The sequence below is a fragment of the Echinops telfairi genome, unplaced genomic scaffold, assembly GCF_000313985.2.
Source record: "Echinops telfairi isolate 266 unplaced genomic scaffold, ASM31398v2 ScPeMD7_2010;HRSCAF=2546, whole genome shotgun sequence".
Lineage (NCBI taxonomy): Eukaryota > Metazoa > Chordata > Mammalia > Afrosoricida > Tenrecidae > Echinops > Echinops telfairi.
Window position 1 is genome coordinate 16,081,583 of NW_022105908.1, and position 11,484 is coordinate 16,093,066.

General features: G+C 53.3%; 1 protein-coding gene across 4 annotated transcripts in view; it reads left to right on the forward strand.

Annotated features, from left to right (window-relative positions):
• The window catches only part of TOM1L2 (target of myb1 like 2 membrane trafficking protein), a 160,872-nt gene extending 155,396 nt beyond the window's left edge, over positions 1-5,476 (forward strand). For all 4 annotated transcript variants that reach the window (XM_045293443.1, XM_045293444.1, XM_004712954.2 and 1 more), the window contains 2 exons: positions 1,469-1,505; positions 2,550-5,476. In XM_045293443.1, the coding sequence (XP_045149378.1) occupies positions 1,469-1,505; positions 2,550-2,698 (186 nt within the window). In that variant the 3' untranslated portion in view covers positions 2,699-5,476. The remainder of the gene's footprint in view (positions 1-1,468; positions 1,506-2,549) is intronic.
• Positions 5,477-11,484: the final 6,008 nt, after the last annotated feature.

An 11,484-nucleotide genomic window follows, 5' to 3' on the forward strand; every position in this document is an offset into this window, starting at 1 on the left:
CACTCAGGCCTCCCAGCTCAGCGGCGGGGTGTGCAGCTAGTCGGAGCAGAGCTGGGCCTGGCGTCTGCCGAGCAGGATGGAAAACACGCTGCCTTTCCCCGGCTCCTTGCCAGCCTCCAGCATGTGCTTGGGCTGTTCTTGCGTGGTTTTATTTTACTGTCACGTTTGCTCGCAAATGAGGCAGGAGGCTGGTTTGATTTTTGAGTTCCCCTCCCTACCCCCTGAAACGTCTGGCTTCTTTGGCTGAGAGGAAGCCGTGTCCCAATGAGGACTCCTCCGTCCCAAGAGAGGGCTGGAGGGGAGGGTGCCGCCCAGCTGTCACCGCTGAGAGCGAAAGCCACTGTGGGTGGCGCCTGCCTTATCCATCAAAGCACCCCCTCATCCCCCCCGCTCCTGGCAGTCAGTCTGGGAGCTGCTCAGAGAGATGCTGCCTGGTCCCAAGCTGCCCAGATTCTCCCCAGATCTGGAATCTCCCAGTGGCCTCCCTCAGAGAACACATGGCCCGGAATCTGAACCGCAAGGTCAGCCTGGCCGGTTGTGGTCTACCGGCCTGCCCCGCCCATGTCCCTCCGGGGACAGTAGGCCTTTGGCCAGGGCCACTGGCTGCTCTGGGTCTCCTCCCGGAGAGGTCAGACTTTCCCACTGCAGGGCGAGGCAGCACCCCAAGTGCCAGGAGAGGAATATGTCCCATGTCAAGGGGGCTTCAGAGAGTTTGGGGGAAATGGAGTGAAAAGATCATGGCACTTTTCTGGGGACTTTTTGAAGCCCCCTCATGTATCTTTCCCAAAGGGATGTCCTAAAAAGAAATAGCTCCAGTCACAGACAGAGGCCCAGCAGGAAGACCAAGCCCCTCACCGACTAGGACACCAAGGCCCAGAACAGAGAAAGGCCCTGCCCCGTAAGGCCACCCAGCAGGCTGTGAAAGTCAAGTCCTCACCCCATCCCTGGCTGTGTCTGCCAGCCCTGCCCGTAGAGAGGCCCCCAGGCAGCCCATTCCCCCAGACTACCCTGCCCTGCTGCACGCGCGCGCGAGCAGTCTGACGTGCCCCAGGAGCTCTGGTGGCTGGCCGGGTCTCCACTGGAGCCCTTTCCAGCTGCAGTGTAAAGGGAGATGCCTCAGATCCTGAGGTGCAGGGCCACGTGGGCATGGCCACGCTGCAGCTGGATCCTCCTGCAGCTACCCTTGCCCCTTCCTGCAGAAGCACCGAGGTTCTGACAGCCCAAGAAGGTGCCCTTGGTGCCCTCCGCCTCGGCCCATTAACTAGCCGCTCCTTAGCGAGGTTTTCCTTCTCAGCCCTTCCTGAGGAAGGCTGGGGCACATGAGCCAGTCTGAGTGTGGAGTTTCTTTCCCTCCAGTAGGAAAAATGCCACTGTGCTGTTGGGACTCTGGGAGCTGGGACAGTGGGCAGTGGGCTCTGGGGTGGGGCGGCTCTGGGGCCTAATGCTCCTGTCTCTGCTTCGCTCACAGAAAGGTGACGACCCGGAGGAAGGGGTCACGAGTGAAGGTATGACCTCCCTCCCCCGTTTCCCCACCCCCCAGTGTGCCTGGCCCTGTGCCCAGCGGGTGTCACGGCTAGGGGCCACCCAGCCCTGTTTCCAGTGAGGGAGGGGTCACTTCTCCCATCTTGCTTACTGGGAAGTGAGATCCGAAGGGACGTGTGAGTGTTTTCAACGACCTCGGGTCTGAGGAGTCGTGGACACAGACTGCCATCCATGCCCCCTGTCAGCACGGCCTCCTTTGAGTGCTCAGAGTCGTCTGCACAGGCGATGGCCAGGAGGCTAGGTCAGCAGGAGGGGAGATTCTGGGAAGGCCCCACCGGGGAGCCTGGCTTCCGGAGTCCAGCTGAAGGCCCCTTCTTTACCACAGCCCCTGTCTCCATCTCGCCCTCATTCCACCCTCTTCGCCCCCATGTGCAGCCTGTTCCTTCCTGCCCTCTGACCTCTGTCGTCATCACCAGCTCCCCCACGGGGCTCAGAGAGAACTGCAGCCCTCTGGCGGTCCACCTGGGAGAGGGGGTCATGTCTCTTCCTCCCCTCCTGCTTCCTCAGCTGCTCCCTTTGGTGGGGGCTGGTGGTGGTATGGGAGCAGGAACCCCAGCCCGCCCCTGCCCCGCTCCTTCCCAAGGCTGATGGGAAAATGAAGAGCCTGCACATCAGTGGGTGGGTCTGGGATAGGGCCTGTCCCTGGGGAACTGTGTGGGGAGCCCCCTGTGATTCAGGGGGACTTGCTTGCCCTCTTTTGCCTTAGACCACGGATGCCCATGCCCGAGGCCCACTTGCTCACACCCCAGAGGAAGTGGAGAGCTGCCAAGGTGCCACTGCCTTCTGGCTTTCACAGGCAGCTCTCTCCAGCCTGGCTTCTTTCCCTGGTGGCAAGCAGTGAGGGGCTCCTAGGGGCCAAGGGTAGTGTGGTGCCAGCGGGAGCCAGGAGATGGGTTGGGTCCTGCAAGGAAACCCCGGAGAGACCAGGAGCGCAGAGGAGTGGGGGAGGTGGTTCAGACTTAGGGCGAGCCTCTGACTGCTCCTGCCTTCGCTGGTTTTGTTTGCAGAATTTGATAAGTTCCTCGAAGAGCGAGCCAAAGCTGCTGAGATGGTCCCTAACCTCCCCTCCCCTCCGGCGGAGGCCCCCGCCCCAGCCTCGGCCCCTTCGGGCCGGAAGAAGCCTGAGCGGTCTGAGGACGCCCTCTTCGCCCTGTGAGCTGCTGTTAGGGTGTGCCTCTCCAGAGACCCCGGCAGCCAGTGTCCGGTCACGTCCAGGCACCGGCCCCTCCTCCCAGGCCCACTCCTGTGTCTCCATGGAAACGCCACTGTGTTTGCTCCCAGATCCCCACTCATCAGGACCAACTTGCACCATCTTCATTTGGGGTGGGGGGCAGCGTGGGGAGGGGGCAGCCCCTTGGCTCACCACACTCCCTCAAGGCCGCTCCAGATGGGCAGCCTTTGGGCGCTGTGTCTAGAGGAGGCTCTGGCTCCCCCACTGTGTCCAGCTATGAGCTGCTGCTCTGGGGGAGCCAGGCCTGCGGGCATGCCCAGTCCGGGCTCCCTGCTCCAGCTGCTGTTCCCTGACAGATGTCACTCGCAGCACCTGGTGTGCCAGCACTTTAGAAGGTTCTGTGGGGGTCCCCGCAAGGGACCTCTCACCTTCTGGACCACATCTCTGTCGCTGAGCTGCTTGCTCAGGCTTTAGGCCCTGCCCGAGTTGACTCCTGCAGGCTCCTGGCATGGGAGCGGTTCAAGGGGGCTACCAGGGCCGCCCCATCCCCTGGGCATGGCCATGCAGCACGCTGCCTAGTGCCTGCAGAGATCATTCGAAACACTACTAGCCAGACGCAGCCTGTACCCTCACAGCATCACGCAGGGGTCCCTCTCCGGAGGGATTTGTTTGGGAAGGCTTCCGGCACTGTTGTGTGCCCAGCCTGGGGCAGCCTGTGTCCACCTGCTGCCAGAATGGCACTGCGGCCTTGCCCTGCTCCCGAACCCCTCCCACTCCAAGTCTCCCTGCTGGCTTGGGAGGCAGCAGAGCCCAGGTCAAGCAGGCAACACCCTGCTGTCACCCCCTGTCCCCTGCCCTCCTGGCTCTTGCTGAAGGACGCGGCCGTCAGCCCTGGTCTAGCCTGAGAACACCCCCCCGCCCCCTAATGCTGCTGTCCCCTTATCAAGCAGCCCAGGCCACCCTGTGCCCTGACCCATGGCAGTGTCAGCCCACCCCTTCCCCCACCACCCATAGTGCACCAGCCCAGGCAGAGGAAGAGCTGGGGCTCGGAGCACTCAGGATGGACCAGAGCTGAGGGGTGCTGAAAGCCCTTGGGCGCAGGCTGCTGAGCGGTTCAGCACCCATGCCCACCCTGGCACTACTCCAGCCTCCTCTGGAGGGGCCATCTGGTAGTACCGCAGCCCCCACACTGCCCGGACACTCCATCCTCATTCTCATCATGGGGCCCTGCCCTTTCCACCCTGGCCCGCACTGACTTCCTCCAGGGCTCTGCTTCGTGGGTGGGACGCTGGTGAGCTGGCTTGATGCCTACTGCAGAGAGTGCTCAGGTGGCCCGTGTGCCCAGCCCTGAGCTGTCTTGAGTCTCTGCAGAGCTTGGGCGCTACCCCTTTCCTGCTCCCTCCACGGTCACTGTGGCTGCTCCAAACTGCACACCACATTAGGAGACTCCCTGGGCCGGGCCGAGAGGAAGAGGGAGGGGAACACTTGCCCAGGGAGACTCCGCCCCCGGGGGCCACAGCGGGATGGCAGGAAGCCACTGACCCAAGCAGAGAAGTGGCCCACTTCTGCTCGAATGCCCAGGTCAGAGGCAGCTGCCTTGAGGCAGCCTGGGGGGACTACTTATGGCCGGAAGCCCTCACAGGGCCCAGTGCCTTGAGGAGGAGCCGGGCAGCCTGTGTACCTTTCTGGGGTTCCCTGAGACGCGGCACCTTGGGCATGGGGCTGCCCCAAGTCTGGCAGCATAGACCCCAGGTATGGGAGGGGCAGCACCCTTGCAGGAAATCCGGACCCTCCTAAACCCCAGTTTCCACAAGTGTTAGAAATCACAGATACAGTATGTACTTAATTACACTAAATTATTGCTGGGATCCTCCATAAGCACTAATTATACCTGATTATAGGTTAAAATATTTATTTTGTCAAAATATTTTCTTGGGGATGTGTTTAACCTGTTCTGTGTTCCTGTGTGCCGAGATGTGAACACTAACCCTCTCTTCTGGCCTGCCTTTCCGGCCAGTGGGCAAGCACAGTCCGACGGGCCGGTGGGCCCCACCTGGCATGCTGGGGACTGGCAGGCAGACGGAATGGCATGCCAGCACAAGGGCTTGCTGCTGGCCTGGGTCAGAGGGAAAATGAGCATCCGACTGTCTGTGTCAGCCAGCCTTCAGTGCAAACACCCCTGCTCTCTGAGGAGAGACTAGCCAGTACTATCTGCCCATCCCCACCCCCACCCCACCCCAGGTCCAATGCCAGGCAGGGCAGGGCTGGGGCCCTATCCCCCTCTGGTGCCGCCTCCAGGCTTGGCTGGGAGAATGGTGGTGAGGGCTCTGGGTGACCTTGGACCCCCACAGCAGACCACACGCTGCTCCCCACTGTACTCCCCCTCACTCCCACGGCCCCTTCTTCTGCTCAGGGTGCATCAGGGTGGGCTATGGCCATCCAGAGTCCCTGGTCCCCACGACCCTAGAGACAGCCACCAGTGCTGTCGTGGTGGGTCTGGCTCCAGGCGTACTGGAGAGGGGGCAGCTGTGACCCCCCCAGCGACTGCACTGAACCGCATGAGGCTTCTCGGGACCCGAGGGGCTGCTGGGGAGAGGCACGTGTGGAGCTCATCATCCCGAGGCCCCTGGAGCCTGGATGTCCTGTCCCTGTCATACATGTCTGTGGAGGAGCCAGCCGCCCATTGGCCCCTTTCCGGTGCCATCTCTCTAGTTTGGGTTCTTGCATGTAAAATACCCCGCAATAAAGACAAGGCATACACTGGCCTGTGGACCCACCTGTGTGGTGACTGCAGAGTGTGACTGACCGGTTGGTGGACCTGCCAGAGTTGACTCCCTGTCTCCTTTCAGCCCGGCTGTTTGAGAAGCTGCTCCCGCCCCCCTCCCAAGCTGGTGGAGAGACCCTGGCCCGCCAGGGCTACCTGGGCCAGCGCTGGCCCTGCCTGGGCCATTGGCTGTGGTGGCTGGGTGCCTGAGAACAGGGGCTCATCTGTGGCTCCTCTGGAGGGGAGGGGAGCGGGAAGCACGCACCCAAGACCCTTAAGCAAACGGGTGTGAGCCCTGCTCGCCCTTTTCCGCTAGGTTTCCCCAGAGGTCTGGGCATCTGACCCTGCAGAGTGTGAGTTTGAGAAGTACTTCTTGGCAAAGTAGTTTTGAGAGAGACTTCACACACATGTATACCCCCAGAGGAGCCCCGATGTCGTCGCGTGGTGGCTGCGCGCCGGGTTGCTAGCTGCAAGGTCAGCAGTTCTAAAACAGCTGCTGCTCCACCGGAGAAAGACGGAGCTTTCCACGCCTGCAGAGAGTTCCCCTCTCAGAAACCCGCAGGGGCAGTGCTCACCTGTCCTGTCGACTCGCTGGCGGTGATGGCGTTTGGGGTTTACATAGCAGTCAGTGTCTGTTGATGTGCAGACATCCCAGCATTTGAGAACATTTTCACCGCACCAAAAGGAAACCGCTCCCTCTCATAGTCACCTTCATTTTTGGCCCATGCCCCACAGCCCCTCTGCTCCTTTGAAAAGGCTGTGCTCCGCTTGTCCTGACTTTGAAAGGGGCCTCTCAGAGCCTAGAGGTGTAGAGGGTCATTGAGCGGTGGGTTGTGGGAGCTTCTCAGAACAGCTCAAGGGGTGGCGCCCTCACCTCCCTGGGTTTACGGAAGCCAGGCAGAGCCACTGCTCAGGTGGACAAACAGCCCTGGAGGATGGAAATGTGTAGCTTAGACCCAGATCTCAGGCGCCCCGTCCGGCCACAGAAGGGTAACAACACGGTTATGCCTGGCCTGAACACGTGCCCTTTTAAGATGGTACTGCAGGATGAGGACCCTGCCAGGTGCAAGAGGCAGGTGGGCCCAGAGCTGGGGTGGGTCTATTGGGATCACCAACCCAGGCCAGAAGCGGCAGCTGCCAGCTCCCTGCAGCCAGTTGTCTCCTTGGACACCAGGGAGCTCCGGAGGCTCCATCTGCTTCTGGCCAAATGAGGGAGACAGAGGTTGCACACTGTGTAAGTCTAAGTCTTGGAATCCCTGTGACTATAGAGCAGGGATCCTGAACTCCCCTGCACTCTGCCCCACACTGGGCAGTTTGGGTGCCAGAAAAGGCCTAGGCTTATTCTGCTCTGTGCACAGGAGGTCACCTGGATGCCCTGACACGCATGCGTGCTGCCAGCTTCTAGCGAGCCTTCCATGAGTCCCCTGGTGTTCAAGGAAGAAACTGCTCGAGCCCTACTTTCAAGAAGCTCATATCCTGGTTCCCAGATGACAGGATTCTCCGCATCGGAGCCCTCATATGGAGCCTGTAGGATGGGAGGCTCTGGGGCAGCAGCCGGGCCCGCAGCAGGTCAGCTACAGAGAGCGAGAGCAAGCCCATGCAGCCCTGATCCAACAAGCCAGCAGTCTCCAGGAGGGACCTCAAGATTTCTAGTTAGTCCTCACCAAGGGGCGTATTTCCTCAATACACTCACTAATAGTTGTTCCTAAAGGGGACTTGTGAAGTTATTCTTAAGGGGTGCAGTAAGGGGGCAGTGAAGCAGAGGTAGACCCTCAACAAGATGGATTGGCACAGTGGCTGCAACGAAGGGCTCAAACATCACAATCGTAATGAGGGCATGGGACCAGGCAGTGCTTCATTGTGTTGTAGGAGTCAGTACATGCATCACTGTGAGTCAGAACAAAGCAACAAAGGGGAGATTCCTGTGCAGAGACAACTTTGGGAAACGCCAGGTTAAGTTCAGCAGCAGCAGCACTCCTCTGACCTTGACCTCATAGACATATACAGTCCACTCCACCAAACCACAGCACACACATTACATTCCTCCCCAGTGCACACGGAACAGTCACTAGAATAGACCATATGTTGGGCCACGAAACAAGCTTCTCTACGTGAAAAACATGGAAAACGACCAAGCATCTTCTCGGATCACAACACTGTACAATTAGAATTCGAAAACAAGAAGATCAAGGGAGGAAAAAGAATCGAATACATGGAAACTGAATCACACCCAACTTAAAAACTACTGAGTAATAGAATTTTAAAAAAGTAATGTCCTTGAATCACATGAGAATGAAACGGTGTACCAAAACCATTGAGAATCAGCAAAAACAGCATTCGGTGTAATTCATAGCAATAAAATGCACGCCTCAAAAAACAATGAACTAATATCAAGCCCTTAAACGAACAGCTCCAACAATTAGAAAAAGCAGCAAAATCAATCAAAAGTCACCGAAGTAAAGAAAAAAAATTGAGGACAAATAAACTACTAGAAGCTGGTTCTTTGAACAGATGAATAAATCAACATAGGACTGGCAAATCTAACAAAGAAAAAGGAGAAGATGTAGATACTATGACCAGAACCAACTAAAGCAAGAGGGATAACAAAGGAGCTCTGATGGGGTAGTGGTTTAAGCACTAAGGTGCTGATCACAAGGTTGTTGGTTCAAGCCCGCTAGTCACTCTTTTGGAGAAAAATGGAGCTGTCTGTTCCCACAAAGATTTACCTGCTCAAAAGCCCTAACGAACCGTTCTACTCGGTCCTATTGGAATTGATTCAAAGGCCCTGGGTTTGGATTAACAGCAATACTAGGAACTGTACCCTCAACAAATTTGAGAACTAGAAGTTGACACGTTTCTAGAAGAATATTATATACCTAAATTAACTGTGGTAGTAATTAATCAGGTCATTGAAAAACTCTCCCAAACAACAACAAAGTCTTGGCCCATACAAGTTCACTGGTGAATTATGCCAGACACTCAGAAAGGAGGTGACACCAATTCTATTCAGACTATCCCAGAATGTAAAAAAGGATAGGATATTCCAAAATTTGCTTCATGAAGCAATCGTAATCTTGATATCAAAACCAGGCAAGTATATAGCTGAAAAAGAAAATTGTAGACCCACATCCCTTATGAACATGAATGCAAAAATAGGTCAACCGAATCCTAGTCCAATAGAATCCAACAATGTATCAAAAAAACCCAAAAAACCCCATCATGACTAAGTGCGATTCATCCCAGGGATGCAAGGATGGTTCAACACTAAAATAAAATCAACATAATCCAGCACATACATAAAACAAAATGAACCATATGATCTTATCAATCAACACAGAAAAGGCATTTAATAAGACCTAACACCCATACCTGATAAAAAATGCTCAACAAAATAGTGAATAGATTGGTCATCCACTTGCAGAAGGGCTGCAGGGAGGAGACAAGCCAGTCAGAGTGCAGTGTAGCAACGATGAAATACACAATTTTCCTCTAGTTCTTAAATGCTTCCTGCCCGCACTATCATGATCCCAATTCTACCTTACATATCCGGCTGGACTGGAGGATGTACACTGGCACAGATAGGAACTGGAAATACAGGGAATCCAGGACAGATGAACCCCTCAGGACCAGTGGTGAGAGTGGCGATATCGGGAGGGTGGAGGGAAGGAGAGGGAGAAAGGGGGAACAGAGGACAAGGTCTACATGTGGCCTCCTCCCTGGGGGACAGACAGCGGAGAAGTGGGTGAGGGAGACGTCAGATGGTGTAAGATATGATAAAATAATAATTTATAAATTATCAAGGGTTCAGGGAGAGGGGGGAGCGGGAGGGAGGGGAAAAATGAGCTGATACCAAGGGCTCAAGTAGAAAGCAGGTGTTTTGAGAATGATGATGGCAACATATGTACGAATATGCTGGACACAAATGATGTATGTACAGATTGTGAAAAGAGTTGTATGAGCCCCTAATAAAATGATTTTTTTAATTAAAAGAAATAATGAACGGAATGGAAATTCCTCAGCGTAAGTAAGAGTCTATATACCAAGCCAATGGACAATGGATGGAGACTAGAAGTATTCCCCTTGTGAACAGAAATCAGACAAGGATGCCCTTGTTTCATAGTGTGCTGGAAGGCTTAGCCAGAGGTATAAGGCAAAAAGAAAAGAGAGAAAAGACAACCAAATTGGCAAAGAAATAGTAAAACTGTCATCACTTGCTGATAATATGATCCTATCCATTAAAAGTCCCAAAGACTCAGCAAGAAAAATAGTGGAATTTGGCAAAGCGACAGGGTACAAGATAACAGACAAAGATCAATTGGATTATGTGAACAGAGAATTGTGGTGGTGGTGGGGCTTGCTGGGAGAAAACCAGGATTCACTATGGCTGTCCAAAAGGGGAGTAATTTGCCACCCACCCCCTCATTTAGACATGGCTTGGTTGCGACAGAAATGAGTTTAATCAGAAAGAGGAATTTATTGACATACATAACTGAAATTCTCAGTTCCATCTTCAGGCCAATGGCAGAACAAGGGTTGGTTTCAACCCCAAGTAACCCCCCATACCTCGGATGGAACACTTAATGTTTATCAATTTTAATCATAGGATAATATGTGTTATGTTTGAAAATTGCTTAGATTATATGACTACTAAAATTGTTTTGTAAAATCGTGCATTGAATTACATGATTAGTAATTATTAGATCCTTTCCCCCCTTGATTTTAATATCTTTTTAAAAGTTTTATTGACATATACCGTCTATACTCGTGTATAAGCTGAGTTTTTCAGCACATTTTTTGTGGTAAAATTAGGTGCCTCGGCTGATATTCGGGTTGGCTTACACTCGAATATATACGGTAATTCGCACATCATATAATTCAATAGTTTAAACATATTAAAAAGGGTTGTGCAATCACCACAATCAATTTAAAAATATCTTCTTCATTTTTGTGTTCCTTAACTTCCCCATTTCCCCCACCCCCCAGGCCATGGCCCTAATAAACTATTAATCCAATTACTAGCTTTATAGATGTACTTATCCTGGACTTCCTAAAAGAAAAGCATGCCAAAACAACAATAACAAAAAAAAATCTCAATCCAAAAGAAAGCACAGAATAAAAGCTAGCGCACATTTAAGACAGGTGAAAAGAGCGAATGAGAAGGCGTTCCATTAATGACAGCTGCATTCGTGCCCCTTGGGATGCCCGAGGCTACTCCTAGAGCTCAATGGTCAGGGGGTTCGTGGGGGCTTCCTCCCGTGGGCACCCTGCAAATGGATCTTGTGTTTACAGTGCCATCCATATCGAGCATAAACCTACTTTATTTTTTTCTCATTCTTTCCCATTCTAAAAAAAATGAAGTTTTTTCTTGTTTTGTTTTGAAGTTATTTTTTTAACGTTGTTAAAGGAGGTTCACAAACATTAATTGCTAACACACCAGGAAAGGTGAGTAAGTAAAAACACATGTAGCAGTGAAAATGCAACCGTATGATTTGCAGTGTGGTGACTGGGTAACAATTGACAGCTCTGACTGACGGCACAGAAAGTCCAAAAAGCAAGAAAAACATGAGACAAATCCCAATGGAGGAACATTCTACAGAACATCCAGTTCAGCATTCCTAAAACTCATTAAAAGCAAGGAACAGTCTTAGAAACAGTCACCACTGGGAGAAGCCTAAGGAGGCATGACTACTAACTAGAACATGGTACCTGGATGGATCCTGGGAACAGGACATTAGGTTACAAACAAGGAAAATCTGAACAAACTAATGAGCTTCAGTTGAGAAAAATGTTCCTATATTAGTTTATTGTTTCAAATATACCATAGTAATATAAGATGCCGATACAATAATATATGTATGCATGGACAGGACTGCCTCTGAACACGATTGGTGAAGCTGAAGAGCTTTGTAACACTCGGCAGTGGAGAGTCCAGGCTGAGGAGCAAAAGACCTACCTGCTTGTGGGCACAGCTAGTAAACTGTCCTGGTCAAAGAACTGTATCCTGAAT